This window comes from Anoplopoma fimbria, chromosome 16 (assembly GCF_027596085.1).
Source record: "Anoplopoma fimbria isolate UVic2021 breed Golden Eagle Sablefish chromosome 16, Afim_UVic_2022, whole genome shotgun sequence".
In the NCBI taxonomy this organism is placed as follows: Eukaryota; Metazoa; Chordata; class Actinopteri; order Perciformes; family Anoplopomatidae; genus Anoplopoma; species Anoplopoma fimbria.
Window position 1 is genome coordinate 18,484,817 of NC_072464.1, and position 22,237 is coordinate 18,507,053.

At 38.9% G+C, this 22,237-nt stretch overlaps 1 protein-coding gene across 1 annotated transcript in view; it reads right to left on the bottom strand.

The window, feature by feature from the left end:
* Positions 1 to 22,237, bottom strand: part of lrp1bb (low density lipoprotein receptor-related protein 1Bb) — a 169,522-nt gene that overhangs the window by 71,450 nt on the left and 75,835 nt on the right. The window contains exons 24-35 of the mRNA XM_054615828.1: positions 20,118 to 20,315; positions 19,218 to 19,422; positions 15,431 to 15,595; positions 14,833 to 15,077; positions 11,224 to 11,355; positions 10,787 to 11,014; positions 10,253 to 10,427; positions 9,854 to 9,948; positions 6,469 to 6,618; positions 918 to 1,058; positions 673 to 798; positions 333 to 464 (exon numbers count right to left, since the gene is read on the bottom strand). Coding sequence (XP_054471803.1) covers positions 333 to 464; positions 673 to 798; positions 918 to 1,058; positions 6,469 to 6,618; positions 9,854 to 9,948; positions 10,253 to 10,427; positions 10,787 to 11,014; positions 11,224 to 11,355; positions 14,833 to 15,077; positions 15,431 to 15,595; positions 19,218 to 19,422; positions 20,118 to 20,315 — 1,992 coding nt within the window. The remainder of the gene's footprint in view (positions 1 to 332; positions 465 to 672; positions 799 to 917; positions 1,059 to 6,468; positions 6,619 to 9,853; positions 9,949 to 10,252; positions 10,428 to 10,786; positions 11,015 to 11,223; positions 11,356 to 14,832; positions 15,078 to 15,430; positions 15,596 to 19,217; positions 19,423 to 20,117; positions 20,316 to 22,237) is intronic.

Consider the following 22,237-nt stretch of genomic DNA (forward strand, 5'->3'; position numbering starts at 1 on the left):
TTATTATTGTGTTTAACATTACAATTAAAAAAAGCAAAGCTACAATCATGTATATATATATATTTATATGTATATTCGTATGTATGTATGTTTATATATATATGTGTATATGTGTCTATTTGTGTATATGTGTGTGTGTTTTAACCACATTAAACTGGTCAGCCTGACAACGACAAATGTTTTTCCACAGCTACATTCAAGATCAATAAGTACATTTAACCATATCTCACACAAAAAATAAATAATCTTCAGGCGTCACTGGATCTCTGATATATATCTGCTGCCTTACACTCCATATAAAAAATACCTCTGTATGTTTCATGATACCATACCTGCATGAAAGTCAACTCCCACAGCAAACAGTGTTCCTGTAATGGGCATGAGAGCTTCACTGATGTCATTTGGGTCCAGAGCGATTCCCCGGATTCCCTCATGGATGGAATACATCAGGAATGAGTCAACACCTAAAGAATGACAGTTGACCTATTATACCTTAAACAATGGCATTTAGGCATTGTAAATAATGAAAGCCCTATGATCTATGAATAGATCAATCACATGCACTGATCATAACCATTTAGAGTAATGCATTTTAGAAAGATTTCAAGATGTATAAAAAAAGCTGATAGGAGCATTTAGGGAAATCTTTAACACATCATTTATAGAACGTACCCTCGCAAGACATGCGGTCGCTACGCAAGTTGTAGCCAACAGTGCAGGAACAGCTACGGGTGTTCTCAGAAGTGGGGAAGCAGAGCTGTGAGCATCCCCCGTTGTTTATCTGGCACTGGTTTCTTCCTGAATGTTAAGCACAACCAGCAAAAGGCAAGATATAAGGCACCGTAAATGTGTGCTTAAGGGTAGTGTGTTTGTTTCTGTGTGTTTATCAGTGTGTTTGTTACTGTGACCATGCTTACCTTTCTGACCCTCCCTGTCGTACACTTTCATGTGAACCACCCCAGTCGTCTTGTTTCTAAGAATCACAGGGTTCCGTCCATCTCTCTTGGTAACCGTTCCCAGCTGCGCCGATTCCTCATCTGCCCACCAGAGCTTGCCGCCTGAAACCATCAATGTAATTTGTTGATATGAATATATATAAAAAAAAAATGGCACCAGATGCAGATTGAGTAAAACCGCAATGCAAGGGCATTTTGTACATATTACTGCGTGTTTTCTCTGTTGTATGCAAATCATGGTTCAAATTCAAACAAACATTCAAAAACACCACAGCACAAACAAATGCCAATTCCAAGTCGTTCTTATCCCAGAAAGCCCGTTATTAATTGATCAATCTCTTATCTGATTTGCGATTAAAGACTGGGATACCATGTTCCCCGCTCTGCCCATTTGCTGATGATGATGCATACACCTTGCAGCCTTTGGTAAAGGTTTCACACCAATAAAAACACTTCCATGCAATTCCTCAATTTGGCAGCCTGACTATTATGCCACAATGGTAATTTTCAGTTTAAAACTGGAAAATTTGACAATTTGCACATACTTAGTATTTATATTTTTTTGACAATTAGATACACATTTAATTTATAGCAATAATACTTGTCTATTTTGGTAATTTTGCTCGTAGAACATGAAAAAAAATCAGCTATTCTGAGACAGCGTAGCCTCATCTTTCTTGTTTCATAAGAACATATCGCATGACAGAATTCTCTCTCATGAGCCAATCTTTTAAGAGTTTAAGAGCAAAGTGCTGGGTCCGGGACCAAGGGAAATTACAACATGTACTGTAGTTGTAATGTGTCATGATGTTTCACTGACTACTCCCTGATGGAGCGGCTGGTCTGTCTGGTTCTGTGTGTCACTGAACCTCCAGGCTTTGGTAATGCTGCCGTCGTGAGCATAAGTGATGAGTTTGTCTTTGTAAAGAGGCACATGCACAAAAGGCTCCTGACCCTGGCACACCCAGCCACCAACACACTATCCTCCAGCACCCATTTCTGTCCTCAGCAGGAATCAGTGATGCACAGTCCAGGCACTTTGCCACAGACTCTACAGACGTGACAGGAACTCTCAATTTTTAAAATCCCACTGAAGTGCAAAGTGAAGAAGAGTCAGGTGGCTCCACTTGCTTCAAAATAGACACTGTAAATGGTGGAGATGGACTTTGAAAGGGCCACAATTGCAAAAAATGAACTATTACACAGAGGAGGCGTGCTTTAAAATAGGAAGCATAATAGAAAGGAAAATGTATATTTATATAAGTAACATAAAAAATGTGTTATTGAAAAGGTTCATCTTTCTCAAAGATTAAAACATTAAAAAAATATATTCTAGAAGCATAGAAACACTCCACCGAGGAATCACTCTGTTAAGCAGCAGCAGCAATCACATATGAAATGACTTACAGGCCCTTCTGAACTGCACCAGTTTGTGTGCTGGTTGGTGCATACAAACTGCTGCAGTTTATTACTCTCTTGGGCCATAGTATAGTGCAGTAAAACTACACTATTCAGAAACATTATGTAGATGAGAAAAGCATTATCTTGCAGCCAATACAGTATATCAGACGTTTTAGTGACATATTTGTATTTAAATAAAACATCCAAAACATGTGCCCTTTGGGTTTCAATCTATGAATCCCTTGAAGGTAAGATACTGTTTTGTTATCTTACCCTCTTTGATTTATTTAGAATAAAAAAACACACACAAACAGAAACAATTCCCGCTTGCATTAATAGCTTTGGGCTCAATGTCATCCCTGAAGGGAACGCAGGACTCCCATGAGTGAGAATGACAGTCTACATGCAGTTTACAAAACATTTGACCCCGGAGGGCATGCTAGCCTAGATTAGCTTTGCTCCCTGTGTTAATTTGATGCCGTGGGGACCGCTGGCTAGCTGTGATTGCTCGCTTGTGGCACATCATATTCAATTTCCACCTCAACCACTAGTTTGATTCCAAGCAAGTCAAGGCTGATGGATCACCTACACCTTCTAAATAGAAGCCCTCACCTTTCCTTCAAGCCAATCCAATTATTACAGAGCCCTGAGATCTGAGTGGATCGACCTCGTGTCACTAACAGTGCCTTCATTACATCTTTTCACAACCAGCTTGAACAAGCAGACATGCGTGCAAAATGGAAGAAATTCAAAAGGAAACACAACACCCCGGCATGTTTGTTTTTAACACACGGCTGAATGGATTGTCAGTTTGATCAATTATAGTTATTTTGCTCTCTGAATCTGACAGTCAGGGTTTGATTTAGCCGGTAAATTATGGAGGTATCATCACAGCACTTTTCCAGAATGCGTGGCGGAAGATATAGATCCTGAAGTTTTCCTCATTTACAAATGACGTTGTTGAGTAACCTTAACCACTTGAAACACAACCAAGTAATTGATCAAGCTATCACAGACCAGAAGAGAGAGTCGGAACGATCGCTAGATTGGTGCTAATTAATGATGATTGACTAAATCAGCACAAGAGACTTTAATTACCCATAATTACCTGTCAATACCTAACATGTTTGTTCCCTGGCAATGGCTGCACATGTATTTATCTGTATATCCTTATTTTAATTATAATACTTTGTGCTATTCCATTAGGTATCTAATCAGTTTGCTGAGCTAGCAAGACAAAGACGAAAGAAAGAGGAGATAAAGAAAACATTGGAGTTAATCGAGTGAATGGTCAGCAAACGCACTTAATTGCATCTTTCGCTATGGAGACAAAACAACAACATCTGCAGTAGGAACATTTCACTGTAATGGGCATCGCCAATGGCCTATTCGCTTGTCAACAAAAGAGGCTTTAGGATTGGAAAATGACATGTCTGGCTGCTGTTCTGCTGTCTTTCCCTGCCTCGTTTTCAGCTGACCCTACACATTTTACAAGCAGCTCAATGGTCCACAGCAAAGGAGGGAGGCATCTCTGAATGTCTCTCAGACAACAAACAGTGAGTGAACGTTACACCAGATGCAAAATACTAATCACAGGCTCAGAGAACATTTAAATGTGCTCTTTGCTCAGCAGCGGTATTTATAGTCAACATTAAAGTTGTAGTTTTGAATTGCTACAATTAGTTTGAAATGCATACAAACACATAGTGAACGGTTCTGTTTTGACACTAAATGAAGCATATATGCCACACACTTTAAGAAAATCACTGTAGCATTGCTGACGTATGATCTGGTAAAGGGTGAAAGGCAAATATGAGTTATTTTATGTGTTATTAAACACTAAACTTAACGTTAATAACCTAATATTAATATATTCACCTAACAGTGGGGAAAGCCAATCATCTGACGCCTAGATTATAAAAAAGGATGTCATATCTCATTAAAGGAGGTCTTATGACTATAAACTATACTCTCATGCTCACATGAATCCAAATGTAAATGTTCAAATCCACTAGATTGCTTTGTTCTATACAAAGCAATTCATTCCAATACAACAAATGTGCTGTTGAACCACTGTGAAATCTCTCGTTTTAACAAAGTGTTATAACTATACAGTACAGTGCTGTTCATTCTACCATTCAAAACAATTTCCTCAACATAAGAAAATGTCATTAATTGTGATTGATGAAGACTTGCAAACACCATTTCACTGTTTTGCTGTACCTGCTACTGTGCAGGAACCAAGCCATTAGTCTATGTCACCTTCAGTGTTATCTCCCGCAGTAACACAGTAATGAAGTCTCCATCATACATATAAGAAACAGTCACTCCATAGTCAAAGTGTTGACTGAAAGAAATGCCTATAAATATGGACCAAAATGATGTGGTTTGGGGTTGCAGAATGCAAACAGCTAACAAACAGCGGGATGCCACTCTGCCACTGTTTTCCTGTGTGTGTTAAACAGTGTTTATGCTTTCAGCACATACTGATAGATATCCACCACACATGACACCGAGGCCTGCCATGAGAAGTAACAAGCTTCAAGAACAACACTGACAACACTATTGATTTTATTTTTTCCTTAAACAATAAAAATGACTCTTTGGTCCAAACACACACATACAAAATAACCACTAACTAACTCATACACTTTCATGTACACATGCCCACAACCAACGACTCTCAGTATGTTTTCTTCCTTGTCACTGACAATCTTGGCAAAAAAAATGCATTTGCATAGCTCACTGGGAGGCTTTCCAATTGTCAAGATTGCAGCACTGTAAAAGTGAGACAATTAAAAAAAAAATCAATGAAATTCTGAAATTGTATATGGCACTCATTTGCAGTATACAAATACCAGTTTTGTAATCAACCAATACAGTTACTAAGGTCGATTTATGTAGACTATTGCACCACACTCTGCAGTATTACTATGCTGTCAATGTATTTCAGCAGTGTTGCACACTTTCTGTAGCTGTGGCAGAGCTAGCATGTGTTTCAGCTAAAACATACATACAAACATGCGGTGCTAATTGGAAGCCTCTGTGTTTGTAGAAAACAAGGAAACGCTGAAGAAAAGATGGGAGCCAGACCTTGTGAGCTAAAGACTCCTATAACGCCAGCTACAGCTTCTATGGGAGATCGGGGAGTGTTGTAACACTGGGTTAGTTGTAACGCTGCCAGTTAGACAAATCATAAAGGAGTCGCCATGATGTCATCAATACCCTACACTGCCATTTCTTTGTTGAACTCACAAGAGAAGTGACATTTTTTGGTGATCAAAAATGTGTATATTACTGGCTGAAAGTAACATTTTTCATCAATTCTTTTTTTCTTTCTCATTCATTGTATTGTTGAAACAATGCTTTGACATACACAACCTAACAAGCTAGTTTCTCTAGTTTCATTTGATGTTTTGCATTCATGCTAAATTCAAATCCACATGCTAATACAGTTTTGTAACAGCTGTTTGGGGTGGGGGTTCATTTAAAAGTCTGTTCTGGGCCCACAAAGCTTGGACCCCAGGGGGAAGCACACTACATTTGCCATAGCTGTGGCAGGGACTGAACCATAAGGCCTACCTGACACATGCACATACAGAAATACAGCACACACAGCAAATGTGTTCAGCTAAATTCATTTTTTAAAAGAAATAAGTGTTAAAATTGTTCACTTAATAAAAAATAAAAAAATAAAGCGTTTATACTTTATCCTTCAATAAAGATCTCCCAGTTACTACCATCCCTGGTCTCCCCTATGTCTTCCCAGAAATTGCACTTAGATTTTCGGGGATTTCTAAATGAACCTATGAGTTGATGGATTATCTGACACACTGGATTCAACACTGATACCAAGAATCAACACATAATGAACATCCTCCTCCCTTTTCATTACGAAAGGGGGGAGAAAATCAATCATCAATCACAGCTGCACTGCGTATTAATTATCTAATGCCTCTGCTCCTTCACACAAAGTGAAGCACAACTGTTGCAAGGCTGACTAAATAGCCTGCGTTCTGCAGCCACTTAACCGGTTAAATATGTAATCCCTCCACACTCTCTGACTAATCCCCAATGGCAATCTGATGCACTTGTGACAAGCTCCACTCACCCATCACCGCCAGAGCCGTGCCTTTGGCTAACTCCCTCTTTAGAGTCTCCAGCACTTCCAGCCCATTGCCGTCCAGATTGCACCTGTTGATAGTGCCATTGGCTGAGCTTATCCAGTATAGCTTGTTGGCAGTGTAGTCTATTGAGAGACCTGAGAACACAAGTGAAAGAGGGGACACCGGGTAAGCAAACATTGTGTTAGGATTCACCGAGAAACACTCATCAGAGACAAACCAAATGAGTAATAAATGAATAATCATAAAATAGTTAATCAGCTGTGAAAGAGTAGATTGGGCATACTAGATCGACAACAATGTGGAATTGTTTGGCTTTTCATTAAATCTGAGACATTACAGCAAACAAAGATTACAACTGAAACCAATAGCTGTCTCAAATATCCTTTTGTTCTGTATTAAGTTCAGTTACAAATCCCGACTACTTTCAATATGCAGCACTGAGAGGTGAATATGAAATATAGATTTCCCTTTTGAATATACTTCAACATTAATACAAGAGTACAAATCCGAACTGCATTACCTTAGCATTTGCATATTTTAGTTTCTATGCATTTTGCTGGGTTAGGGCTAATATAAAAGGTTTATGTGTTCACTGGCACACATTAGTTGGGGATCTCTTTATAAAGAGCTCCAGCTTGTGTGATAAGTGAAAAAGACTGCGACTGGCTGCTTTTAAATCCATTTCCTGACATGATCATTTTTTTTCCAGAAGAACACTGTTAATGATGTAAAATGAAAGCAATTTCAATTGTGGACCTCTGGACAGCTCACTGTCTCACACCATGTGTTGGATTTATATCTGGCAGATTCACAGTCACAATGCGTCATTAATTTACGCTTGTCCCCAGGTCTACCCCATAATCATAAATGAAGCCAGTGAAATATGGGTGCGCCCTGCTATCTGTTATGCTGGCAGGCAGAGGAGAATGAAGAAATACAGCGAAGACAATGGTGCCGCTTGTGTGACAAAGTGGGTGTTTGACTTTGAGCTGTGTGAAAACAGCTACTCGAAATGAAGACCAGCTGAATGTTTTTGCTAAATCAACTGCAACTGCTCACTTAAGCATGCATCATGTCAGTAGAGAGTTTACTTAAAAAGCAAGAGAGCGCAATAATAAAATGATTAGTCACATAAACATGTAGAAAATGTTAAATATCAGGCAGCAGTAACAAATGAGTGATCACAATTAATTAAAATGATTATGCTGACAGTATGAATCAGTGTTTTGCATGCTAGGCAAGATTGCTACATTAAAATATCATATCAAGGAGATAAATTGCTAAACAAGTTGTATCTATCTCTATCAATAATCCAAGATTAGGTACATTTAGCCCATTTACTCTGAATATTGTCAGATATGGATGCTGGTCCTCAAATTGCAATGATACATCAACAGAAAAATCTTACATCCTTACTTTTAGTGCATCACAGCAGAGGTCATCCACAACCATTGCTCAATGATTTCTACAATTCTGCACATTTCAGACACCAAAAGGCTGATCCTACTCTGCAGCTGCTTGGAGGAATTTGTGTGGACAATCATCCTAACTATTCCCTGGATAGATTTCTTATTCATGATTTTACATAGGTGCTTCTTGCACCTCTTGTTTACATAAAATGAAATGTATTTATGTTTTAATTTACATTTGTCAACAATTTGATTTCTTATTCCCGTAACAGTTAATTGTAAATGGTGGTTTAAATGAACTGGCAATACTACAAAATAAACATATAGGCAGAGATATTCTAAAAAAAAACCTGATATAACAAAAAGATTGAAAGTTTGTCCAAAGAAAGCTGGATTCTGCTGCTGACCTGCCTGGATTTGTTTTTTGAACCTTCAGTTTCTATTTGCACGTATGTCACTGCAAACTACACAAACAACAGCACCTCCACATCCATGCGTGCGAGTGCCTTAAAAGATGATCCAACAGTCAGTGAGAAAGTCAAAATCATTGGAGACAGGAAGGCGGGTTGATCATTTTTGTAGATTTGTTCAGCTTTTCAAAAGGAAACAATCTAAAATATGTACAATAGGTGAACCAGAACACAGGACCTCATCATGCAATGTGGAAGGCAGCCCTGTGCAGATGGGAGAGGGAGACGCTGGGCTTGAGCAATATGCAGTAAATCCATTACCAATACAAAGCAATTGTGGAGTACAAACACTAATTTTGGATATGACAATTTTTGATCATGTTTTGGGTTAAAATAATACTTAAGTTAACCTACATAAGTAAGTTAAAACAACTTTTGGCTTCACACGGGAGATGGACAGCGTACTCCAGGGTCACAGTCCTGTGTTTGTTTGACCTGTCAGGACCCAATCAGGTCCATCCATTCACCCAAGTGGATATTTACTTTCTATTGTGAGAATAATTTATTTTATAGTGTAAGATTCACCCAGAACTGGTTCTATGATCATAACATAAAGGATTTTGATAGCCTAATCGTGTATGAACTGAACTCCCATGGGAAGCATACATATAAAAGAGAAACAAAAATGTGGTCTTTTTTTTCCTGCAAACTGATTTAAATGTAAATTATTTCTTTTGGAATCAATAAGGAAACGATACAAGTGTACACAGGTAACATGTTTTTTTTTGTTTTTTTCAAGTTTAGCCTTCTGTTAGTGTTTGTTTAGGTTTTCAGAGGAATTGCCACTTTGAAAGCTTTACCCAATTCTTTGACATTGCCTGTTGAGATAACATCACCTCTGAGGTGGAAGATGCTCTGACTGATTCTTGTTGACATTGTCGGAATGGAGAAAATCTCACCAGGTACAAACATTACTCATTCCATTTGAAACAGTCAGGGCAGATACAAGCATTGAATGTAATTGATTATAAACAGATTAATGCAAACTTAACTTTAATTATTGCTATAACTTTCATGAGACCACCCTTATCAGGTAAATCTTTGTCAAATTAAGGTTTGAATCGGGGAATTACTTCAAGTTAATTTGTAATGCAGCATCACAGATGTTGATGCTGGTTAAATTGAATTGAATTTAATTACCATAAATTTCATCCACAACCAGAGAACACTGAAACAACCCCTCATCTTCTATCTTGTTCTGTTGGATGTTTGCAGTTGGCAACCACACATTTTTACAGCCAGTAGCCCACTAATCAAACAAATCAAGTGCTCTTTGATTATTGGTGAAACTGAGTTATCCATGTAATTAATTTAATCTGGTTATTTATATTCAGATCAAATCAGATAAGAACATTATGTAAACTGAACAGACATCATTTGAAAATAAAACTTTATGTATGTATAAAATAATCTTCTTGGCTTGGTCACCCTTGAGCTACAGCCGGATACGTGGTCGAACTCAGTATGCTATATAAAGCTCTCATACTGACCTACAGGATCCCTCTGATTCTGGTGGAGGACCTTGCTGTTACTGCCATCCATGTTGGCCATGTTAATGGTGTTGCCATCTGTCCAATAGATTTTTCTGTGTGGGAAGGTGTGACATGCATAGTTAGTGGTCCAGTTAGGCACAAGATATAATGAGGCTTAAAACACAGTCAGTGAATGTTCCCTTGTTATTAAAAAAAAAATTGAATGTAACCCAATAGATTAAGTTCCACCTGACAATCTTCTAAAGATCTGAACAAATGTCTCAAGCCTGTGAAACTTAGGGTACAACAACACGGCTTTGATCGCTCGTACCGGTGAAGTCTTTGGGCACGTTTCCTAGTACAATGCATTGGAGGTGAGGTACTGATGAAGTGCACAAACTGCTCTAATCTACTTACCCCTTGGCCGGGTACACTACAAGGCACCTTGGCTTATCAATGCCGTGGATGATGGAGGTCTTCAGGGAGCCATCAAAGCGAGCCACATTGATCTGCGACTCGTCATTTTCAGAGCTGAGCCAGTATAAGTTCCTGGAAAGCCAGTCTAAAGCCAGACCGCGGCAGTTCACTATGTCTGTCAGGGAGAGCACGAAAAAACTATCATGCCTTTGTGCTTTGCAAAACTCTTATGTAAATAAGCCTCGGCCACATGAATGGTCTTCAACAAATTACCATAATTGAACTTATATATTTGTTGTACCTTGCGATCGTGAGAGGAAATAACAATTACATATTTAAGTTAGTTATTAATTACAATGATTATAATAATATAATTAAAAACTACTACTCCGTGAGCAAGCACAGTACTGCATTAGCAACAATAGTATTTGCGTACAAACTTATCAATATTCGTTGGTGTACACATACACTGTAGTACATCCCGTACACACCTTTAACTTTGTATTTCCTTATGGATGTCTAGAATGCACCCACCTGCAGAGATGATGGTCTCCAGCTGTGTGCCATTGATGAAGACCCGTTTGATGGTTTGGGTTTTGATGTCAGCCCAGTAGATCCTCTCCTCCAGGGCATCATAGTCCACCACTGTGACATCATCAATGTCTGGCACCGTGAGCGCCGTCATGACGTTCATGTAAGGGTTGTCGATGTCAACACCACGGATTTCAGACCGCCGCACATACAGGAGGAACCTTTTCAACGCTGGTGAGATGATAAGGGAATCAATCATTCCAAACTGTCAGATCCAGGTGAGAGTGTGATAACAACAGCCTGACGTGAAGGCTGACGTCAATCAAAAGTTCAGAAATTCACATGATAAGCAAAACACCTGTCCTGTCGTTCATTTTATCCTAGTTTCACAGCAACATAAGGAGAAAAGCATGAAAAATGAGGTAGATGTTATCACTCACCAAAGCAGGATTGTTTGTTGGGTGAAAGCTTCATAAGGTGTGGACAGGTGCAGGACGAGGTGCGGTTGTAATTGATGAGACACAGATGTGAGCAGGGGCCACGTCCATCATTCTCTTCACATGGGTTGGATGCTGATGGGAAGAGAGGTAAGAGGAAAATTCAGAACACTCAGCTTGAGAAGTTGAGATGGTAATCAAAGAAATCGGGCCAGGATAAATACTAGATGTGAATAACTGCAAACTGCCTTTGCAGAATGACATTTACATGCTTGTCTGATTGTGCTATTGAAGGAATATTTTGAAACTGACGAAAAAAAGAAAAAGCTTTGCTGAAAGCATAATTATGATATTTCTTTTTGGGTGTATAATTGAGATACAATTTGAAAGCATGACAATTCTGAAAAGGAATAGTTTGAAAACCCCTGGCATGAACAAACATCTGAGTGGTAGAAAAGGCACAACGATGTTTTCGAGGGTCTCTTTTAAGGAACAAAGAGAAAATGTTGAATTTTGAACCTTGAGTTTTCATTGATCTTCTTAGGTTGGTCTCTTGTTGCATTTGGTTTTAAGAGGTTAATGGAAATAAATTATACAATACAAAAGATGGATTGTATTATTTAGACTTCGTCACTATCCAGTTTAAGACCCCAAACTGATGACAGTTTCTAGAAGACAAGCACAGCAAGCTCACTTTACAATGCTTTCGACTGAGCAGTTATCTTAGTAGTAGCAATATATTTCAAGTCCGTTGTCATGAATTTCTTGCTGTGCCATTTTTCAGAATAAATCAACTCAGCAGAACTAAGGAAAGTAACCCCCCCCTCAATTATTTTCCATCATGCTGCAATCACATTTCATGCATCATACGCATCCGTTTCTCCAACGATTCACGTCAAACAAGCTCATTGAAAGTTCATTTCCTGGGCTCTTTCAGCAACCCATCGGAGAGTCCCATTGTATCACAAATGTGGCTTATTTAAGACAAAACTCAAAATTCAACTCTGTCTCTGCGAGCTGGAAACAGCACCCAGCTGACTCAGTATGCTAATAGGGAGACATCTGAACAGCGCTGCATTCACCTGAATGATGGATAACAGGCAACAACAACAGAGCCAAGGTGCTTGTTTGCTCTAAACTGTCGGATGTGTTTGCAACAAATAAAGAAATAAGCCCACTGCTGTGCCAAGGCAGTGAAAAATGGTGGGGAAATTAAGAAAAGTCATATTCAGGGAAGGCTCACATGTAGTGAGGATCCAATTTATTATGCTGGTGCTTCTTTCCATTGAGAGACCCATATGTGTTGTGCTTATTTGTTTCAAAGTCTATCATATTGGTCATGATAATACCACCAACACAAACACAGTGTTTGTCTGCCTGTGAATAGTAACGAATGTGTGTTCTAAATGGTATGAATATTATATTGCTCATGTAAAGCTTTGCACACATTGAGAATAACAATCAACTGTGAAAAATATCCAACTGAATTAGCCTGAGCCTATCTCTTTTTTCCCCTCATTCACTTAAGTGAAAAGGATAAATACCATGAGAAAAAGGGAGGTCTATGTACTAATACTGTAAAATACTAGTAGTATTGAAAAATCCATAGTGCCAATTTGTGTTGAAATTTGAACACTAATTCCAGGCTTCTCAATGTATACTCGGCATCTAACCCAAAAGCTGTGAAGGGAAATAAGTGGAGCCATTAATGATTATGGGAGCATCTGGAAAAGTAATTTGCTCCACATTGGGCTGTGTATTATGGTGCGATGGATATACATGTAGGTTTCTTTGTGATGCTTTGTCTGTAATCAACAACATATCTGTTATAATAGTGAGGTCTTGGGACTGCCTCCTAAATTAAAAATGCTTGCTACGCATTCTTATGTAAAAACAGTCTTGGCTTTAAAGTGACTTTATGCTTCCAGTGGAGCTCCATGGATCTGCATATTGGTGTTCAGCGATCTTTTCTTCCCCCATCCCCCTTTTTTTTAATTTTCCTCTGGTCCAGATGTTTGTGGTCTAGTGGAGCATCACATCCCTAGGCCTCGGTTCTGGGTAGAGTGGATAATAACCCACCCCCACCCCCCTGTTGAGCTTTTCTAAAACAGGATTAGGCACGCTTACTGTCTTCTTTGCTAAAGCAGCCCCGTTTTGTTTACACTTATCTATGGCGAACAGTCATGAGAATGTAGATAGAGCAAGGAAACAAGCATATTAACTGGTGACACACTGGAGAAGCAGAGGAATCGCTGAATAGATGCAAACCCGATTACCACAGTAATAATGCCCATTTAAGGATGGTGGCTTACATATGAAGAAAGCTGAGGCAGACACATTTAGAGCTCGGCAATGCTGAAGAAGGCCATTGCAATAGAAACTGATTCATCAATCAGGCGGTTTTGGCTCACATGGACCAACATTTTCCTTAATCCAGTGTTTTATTATTGGGTATGCTTTAACAAATGAATCAAAAATCCATTGCAAAACAACCTATCTACGCAAAAAAAAACAAAAAAAACAATCAAGTTACAGAAATAGATTTCCTGTTATTAATTTGAGCTTGGCAATATATCTTGCAAGCTTATCTGCATATCAAATCAAGATTGGCTAACATATGTAGGCCTCCTGTCAGACAGAAAACATCACTTTACCACTGTAGTGCTCAGACTCTTGGCTTACTTGGCTTCTCACAAAATTGATCGCCTATTCCACTGTGACAAGGTACAGAGTCAGAAGCATTCACCCAAAAATAAATGCTGCCAATATTAATGTGTTTTCAAAACTATTTTGGGTATATTTTCTCTCACCACAACACATTATTCACATAACTAATTGATTTGATAAATGGATATGCCAGAAATAATCTCTGGCAGATGTGGTTCCCATTTAGTAGTCATCTTTATTCACATTCAGCTAAAAAAGAAAGCCTTAATATAATGGTATGAACAAATTAGTATAATTTGGATGGTGAAAAAAAACACATTCAGGGTATACCATTAACTCAGGCTAGTTAATTATCTGCATGAGTCCCCTTTTCATTCAGACGCCAGCTCATTGATTGACAGGCATAGGAATAAAAAGATAATGTATCCTCAGTCCTCATCCTGTATAAGTGGAGGATTACAGATAAATTCAATATGAACCGGAATTGATGAGTTTGTACTTTAAAGCCCTTAACAAGCACCTCTTTTTTTGTGCATGGTTACTGCTCTTGAACCCGCTGAACCGTTTCAATTGCTGCTATGGTCGTAGTCTCTTTTGAATGATAATTCTTTGTTATTTAAAATCAGAGGGTCAATTTTAGTCTAAATGATACAGAGGCCGTTTCTGTTTTCTATGTACTACTTTTATAAAATAAGAAACTGATTGTAGGCTCTAAAAAAAATGGCTTTATGAGGCATTGTGATTTGAAGAAATGTATAGTTACAACTAGTTGCCATGCTAAGCCCCACCTTCAAGGTCTGCATTGACTGGAATGCTTAATTCCAGTCCCTACTGCATGTATCCCAGGAGAGCAAATCTGACAAATTATATATAAACCTAGTGAAATGGCCCTTTTCTATGAGCCTCTCATCTCCAACAGTAAAGCCAGAATAAAACTCTTCTAACCTTGTGGCTGCCTGCTGGGGTGGAAGATCTGCAAGTCAAAAGGCTGAGCACTCGTCTTCTGGATTACTGTGACATTACGCCCAGTCCACTTATTGGCTCTCGCTAAAGTGTTCGTCCTCCAGTCCGTCCAGTATACATTGCCTCCAAAGAGTGACACAGCAAAAGGATGGGACAGGTATTCGTGGCCCCTGAGGATCTCAATGACCCCACTTCCATCATAGAGTGCAGAGAAAATGGCGTCGGAGCTGTTCAAAAGAGACAGACACAAACAGCCATATTTATTTTCGAACTGCTCTTCAAATGCTTTGAAAGGGAAGAGTAGAAATAGGCAGATTACAGTGTAACACACCAGTCCACTGATGGAACTACTGAATTCTTCAAGACCCACTTAATACCAAATATGGACATTGTACATTGCAGATCTCTAAATATTACAAATCCTCCATTATTTAATGCACACTGGGAGAATTGGAGCTTCAAGTTAAATATTTACTCAGAGACTGGACAAACGTTCTGAGTAGATAATGTCATACATGTACTGGAAGTTCTAAAATGTGTGAATGCTTCTCCACACAGTGTGATAACTCTAATGGCATACCGTGCATCTGTCCAAACAATCCTCTTTTCCAAATGATCCAGAGTCAGTCCATTAGGCCAGGCGCCAATTTCCATATCCTTGAACACAATGTGTCGACCTCCTCCACTCATTGATGCAGCCTCAATTCGGGGGAAGGTAGCATCCCAGTCAGTCCAGAAGAGGATCCTTGGAGCAGAAACACAAAGGGAATACTTAGTATTGATCACTGGCTGTTTGTTTTTATGAGGAAAAGAAACAATATACACAATGCACAATTTATATTATTTCATAGATCTGCTCAAAAGGGCTGTTAGACCATAAAACCATCTGAGAACAATTACTCAGCCGAATGCATTTTTCAGTGATACAACTGTATACTGAAAATCACAGTAATTGCATGTACAATGCTGTTGAAACTGGAGGCATTAACACAGACACTGACAGTGATGACTATCCAAGAACAGCACCAGCGATCCAGTGCAACCCTCAGCATATGGAACATGCCTTGAAATGGGAGGCCATCTGTTTTATTATGACTTTCCGCTGCTCAATGAGGCCTGAAAATGAACACTGTCATTGATGTGACCATTGGCAGAATCCTGAGTCATGCTCCAACTCAGCAAATATCGTCCTCTGTCCTGCCTTGGTCCAAACAAGTCAGATGGAATGAAGGAGAAAATGGGTGCTTAAGCTTAAATCACAGACTGACGACAACGAAACAGTGTTAGGAAGAAATATCCTTGTCCAGATCAATAGCCTTATTCACTTGATAAGGCCTTTCTGATCGATGGCCCACTCCTTTGAGTGGATTCAAGTAATTAGATTAGAATTATTGCCCTGAAATGGAAATGCGCCTTTAGGCACCAAAAGCACCCATTAATCCTACTATGTACAACCATGAAATGTAGTCATCCTTGCAAATGTGAGAGAGCGCTATAGGGGAGAGTGCATGAGCAGATTACTCATTTCTTAGGGGTGTTAAATTGATTTTAAGAATATCTGGATCGAGCTTTATTCTGACATATACTGGCCAAAGTATACAACTGGTGGCTACTTAACAGATCATTTAGACAAAATACTAGCAACAAACCTACAACAGAGACAATAGATTCAGTTTTTTGTTGTATAATTTGTACCAGTGTTTATCATTTAAAAGCATGATATATTCTTTAGATAGGGAAACAAATTGGATACAATCTTGTAACTGTGTTTACAGCACTCAGAAAAGAGACAACTTTGTTTTTCAATAGATAGATAATGACTTTGTTATTACTTGCTGATCAAATTTGAATTTAAATAAAATTGTATTTGAATCTTTAACAAATATGTATTCAAATCTATCAAACTGGAGAGTACCTGGATGGACCGAAATGTACCTTCTAAGTGTTTTTTTATGAAATACACTAGTCAATAATCATAGCTTTACAAACCAAATAACATGCAACACATCTGGGGGACATCGAGAATGCAGCTGTTGTTGTGAATTGAGTTGTGACAGTTGCAATTGCAATGCACAGCTAATGTATTCGTACATTCAGGTGCATATATATTGGTTAATCCACCCGGATCCCACCTTTCTCTACCAAGACTACTCGACCAACTGGTAGAGTCACAGCACAGTGACATGATCCGTCACCTGTTTGCACTGGCAAACATTGACAGCTGTGCAGCTGTGTTTGAAGGGGCAACCGGCCAAGACATGGCTGTTGGGAAGAGAACCTGGGTCTCTGCATTGGTGGGTGAGTGTTTTTTCTCTGCCCTGCTTAGATGCCCCTGAATGTTTTTAATCAGTATTCATCCTTTTAGAAATTATTTCCCAGACTTACAGCAGTTACCGCTTGACAATATTTTTTTTCCCTTCATGATATATTAAAACAATATTTAATAGTCAACAAAAGGGATATACTTGGGATATAAGTGTAATTCTATACACTTTTAGGCTTCTTAAATATTTTGTTATTCTACAAAGAAACTTCTGGGAAGATACATTTGCATTTAAAGAACCATATTTGAAATCACAGCTTGACTTATCAGCAATATTTCCATGCCTTTAATAAACTACATATTATCTTGACCTCAAAATGTTGTTTTTTTTATATTTCCAATCCACTATGGTGGCTCAACATGTTATTACTTGCACCATTTTTAAAGTACTGTCAGAACTATCCATCATGCCCATCTCATCCGTCTGCAAATCAGCATCGGTCAGTGCTTTTGCTGCACATTTGTTTTATCTGTGCCGTGCACAAGTGGATAGTGGATCGATGGCTGCTCTGAGCTCACACAAGGAATCACGATTCAGTTGAGACAAAATTAACTCAACCAAGATTTCCAAGAAAAAAGTATGAGACAGAGAACTGATCAATGTGGTCTATAAAAACATGTCCAAAATGGATGTATTCTGCATGCTGCTGTAGGTAGTATGCATGGACTTTTATTTTTTTCATGCTTTTTACATTTTTTATACATAACCACAGCAGAATACAACAACCAGCTAAAAATTAAGTTTTCCAAATCAGGCCATCAGAGTTATTTCCAGCACCCTCAGCACCTCCGTCCCTTTATCTATGATCCTAACGCTGGATTAAAGCACCTTCTGTCCTGATCTGTGATCAAATATCTAAAGCAGATTTTACATGCCATTGAAAAACTGATTAATAAGGACATAAAATCGTATGCCTACGCAACCCACCATGGAATCTTCAAAAATGATGGCCATGCCAACAGTGTAATACTCGCAACTGTATATTTTACGTTAACTATAATTATAAAATGCCAAAAAGTTATGATGCATTAAAACCTTTCACTGTTCACTAAATCTCATTTACAGATTAAAAAGTAAGAATAAAAATAAACATTAAAAACACACACATACAGACAAATAAAGATTATAGGGGAAGCTATAGGGGAAGCTGCCAAACACACATGGATGCACACCACGCACTGTCAAACATGCAAAGCTTGTACAAAAAAATATGCTTCCCATTGAAAGGAAATAAACAAGTTGGCGTGTCATGATAGCATTAAAAATGGCATGATGATATGACAAACATTTAAGTCCATCCTGACTGCTTCCTCTTTAGGTAGTTCAGTTTTATTTCAAAAGGGCGGATGGTGAAATTCCAAATTGTTAAAACAGTCAAAAGCAACATACACTATCAAAGCCTCCCATGTGTGTTGCATTAGTGCGAAATAACAAGCCTGATTATGTGACGTTGTCCAACAACCTCATTTCACAAATTAAAAACTTTATCACAATACTTTTTATATCGAGAAAACGAGTGTGTAATCGATGCACCGTAACAGATGTTATCAAGTCTTGCTTGCTGACTGAGCAAAGGGAAAGCTGTCTTTTCAGAGCCACAGATCAGTCTACAAACACTCTCCACATGCATCTCAGCAGGATAAACAACCATGTTTTTAAATAGCCCTGAGGGGAATGATGTAAAAGCATATTTGGGAAATTCTTATTTGAAGGTTTTACTTAAATTGTTTAAAGGAAAAACATTGCTGAGGCGCATTAATGGATAAGCAGTTAAGTGTGTAAAGTGGGAGCAATGGTTGGGGGAAGTATTAGCTACATAAATTGTCATTAATGGAATGGAGCGTACAGCACTGATATTGATGTACACTATATCTGCTGCTTTAATGGACCTTAACACAGCAGACATTTTCATACATCAAGGCAGATGCAGACATGAGAAATACAAGTAGGTTGTAATTTGACTTTATTCCAATAATCTCAGTGCCTGATGGATAGCACAGCTACCAACAGGTTTCTGTGTGTGGGAGGTAGTGCGTAACATACCCCTGCCCCGGGTCGAGAGCGATGGCCCGTGGATGCTCCATGCCTCCGGCAATCAGTGTGGTGCGCATATCTCCGTTGAGCTTGGCCACCTCAATCTGGTCCAGATTGCTGTCAATCCAGTAGAGTTTCCCCGTAATCCAGTCCACAGCCAGGCCCTCTGGGGTGGCCAGACCGTGCTGCACGACCACCTCAATCCCTGTCACCCCTGAAACAACAACAGCAACACGGTAAGCATGACTATGTAGCACTGACGTACACTGTAGTCAAGGGGCAGAGCTGGAGGTTGGTGTATGTAAGGCAGAAGGGGACACTCAGAGAATTGTGGAAAGCTCTTCAATATAAAGGAAGATTGCTTTTTACAGAGTTCCATTAAGCACTGTTAAAGGGTTTCCTAAAAAGAATATTTATAATCTAGCTGCTTGCAATTACTCTCAGATGCCGAGGATTTTATGTGTGCCTCACAAAAGAGCGGAATAGGTACAGCTACGAGGTGGATTCCACGGCTCCGCAGGGGAAATAAAAGGCAAGTGGACAAGGCGAATGTACTCCCACCAACAAAAATACAGAGCAAAGGAACAGTTCTGATTCATCATTCCATGAGGGGGGAGATAATGTACTACAGCTCAAGACTTCTGGTCCTGCAGTATTTTTCAACTTTGGACTACCTGTGATAAATTTGCAGGGTGAGACAAACAGACAATATCATCTCACGGCATCAGACCTGAGAATGCGTAACAACAGTGGAGTAAAACGGAGCGTTATCATCGCTGGTGTCTCCGGCTTCCATTACGCCGGCCAGAGCACAGATGAGCAAGACATGACTCTCTTTAGCCAATAGATCACAGCAGTCTTTAGATAGCAAATGCTTGTGTGGGTGTATGTGTTCGTGTGTGCGCATACCGCCAGACTCCGAGAGCCTTCCTCTGTAGATCTTATCCTCCACCACATCTGTCCAGTAAAGGAGGCTGTGATTAAAGTGGAAGTCTAGCGCAATGGTGTTCCTCAGTCCAGGCACCAGCAGGCTGTAGTCCCGCTTGTGAAGGTCTATTCGTCTTATCTCGTGCCGGATTGAGAAAATGATGAAAGCCTCAAAGGGATCTGGGTAAGAGAGAGACAGGAAACCATTTTTTTCTTTTAAAGAGGGCCACCAGTGGCTGAGCGATGTTTTTAGTAAACGGTTAATCGACAATGCATGACATCATGTACAGTATTGGACATTGTGGAAAAGTGTTAGCTGGTGAGCAGACGGGGCGCTCCTTTATCTTAACAAGAGTGCCGCTGGAATGTTTATATGACAACGGCACATAAAGCTCTGGCATATTCTTTGAGGAATATTATTGTAAAACGTAAAAAAAAAGGTTGTGGAAAAAAATAATTTACAATTAACAATTTACCTTGAAAACTTCACCTAAAATCAACAAAGGGATACTTATGATTGTTATCACATAACAACAGTTTTACAATGTTTTTTTTTGTGTAAAGTAATAAGTGAAACGTGAAATGACTCGCCCACACACACACACACACACACACACACACACACACACTCACAAATCTACACATACATTCACTCACACATACTTATAGCTCATATTATACAAATATTTGTTAGAGTCAGGACTTTAACAGGAAAGTTAGATAAAAAGTGCTGCACCCATTTTTTATTTCTGAGCGCTCCGTCTTTTCCTTTTGGTCAAAAATATATGAACTGTTCAGAAAAACGCTGGGGACGTCACTGGTCACTGGTTTTGGCCGTGTCTTTCTATCCTGAGCTCTATATGTCAGACATAAGCTATCATAACAAAGACCTTTGTGGTAGCAGATCGGCAGTGCCGACACACATTTTTTTGCTGGTCCTTTTTGCTCTAAAAGGTGCTCATGGTGAAAAAGCAATGTTGAACAAATAGATAGTAGCCCAAATAGATAATGAAAAAACACTTGGGCAGCTTTTCATTGAAACACTGGGATAAAGCGCTCCCCCAGTGCTCCCCCGCCAGACACAGGCCCTTATACTGCGTCTGACCTCCTAAGTGCCTGGTTAACTTCCAGCGCCCTTAAAGGTCCCATATTGTTAAATGTGAGATTTCCAAGTGTTTTTATTATAAAGCAGGTCTAAGTGCTCTTTAAATACTGTGAAAGTATCATAACACTCAATCCATTGGGAAATACACACTGCCCATATTCATAAACTGTGCCTTTAAACAAGCTGTCAGGGTTTCCGTACAGTTGTAATGTCACAACTATACAATATAAAGACCATTTCACAGTTTTACATGTAAACATCGTGAATTTGTCTTAGTTTATTTCCTTGTTGCAGTTAAGAAATATATATATAAAAAGGAATGGTTATGTAAACCTGGAAATGAGCATAATATATCTCCTTTAAATCTTCAGTCACTCCTCTTTATCCTACAGTACCAGTGCACTTAAAATGAACATGAAGCAAACTTTCAGCTATATTCAAAATGTTCTGTGCTGTACCTTAATTGTTTATTCTTCATGAACATCCTGAAATATATTTTTAACAATTATACTTTGGTCAGCGTTTGTTGTTTTAAAATGTTCTCTGTCAATAAATTGACTCAAGGCTGGTCCAAGAAAGCGAGGGATCAAAGAAAGCATAAGCTTTTATTATTAAAATGAATCAGCTTATTAACCTAGCAACCTTCAAAGATCTACCTAATGCTAGAAATAAATTGTTTTCATATTAGCTTAACAAATCCAATTGAAGTGTACTTTCTATAGAAAAACATGACAAAAATTAAAGGCCTCTTTTTTCTCCAGAATAAATGTGACATGTTGCTGCTTCAGTCTCAGGGTCCTCGTACTGTGCATGTTGGCTCGCGGCTCACATTAAGCGTCTCTTAATAAACTAGAACAAGTCAAAATGTCTGCTGTGAAAAAAGACCTATTGTTACTTTTTATGTGACACTATATAACTGGTGCTAGCTCTATGTGCTGCAGCATTAGCTGGTAGAATTGCAACATGACTGATATGAATGACTGAGATGCAATGTATT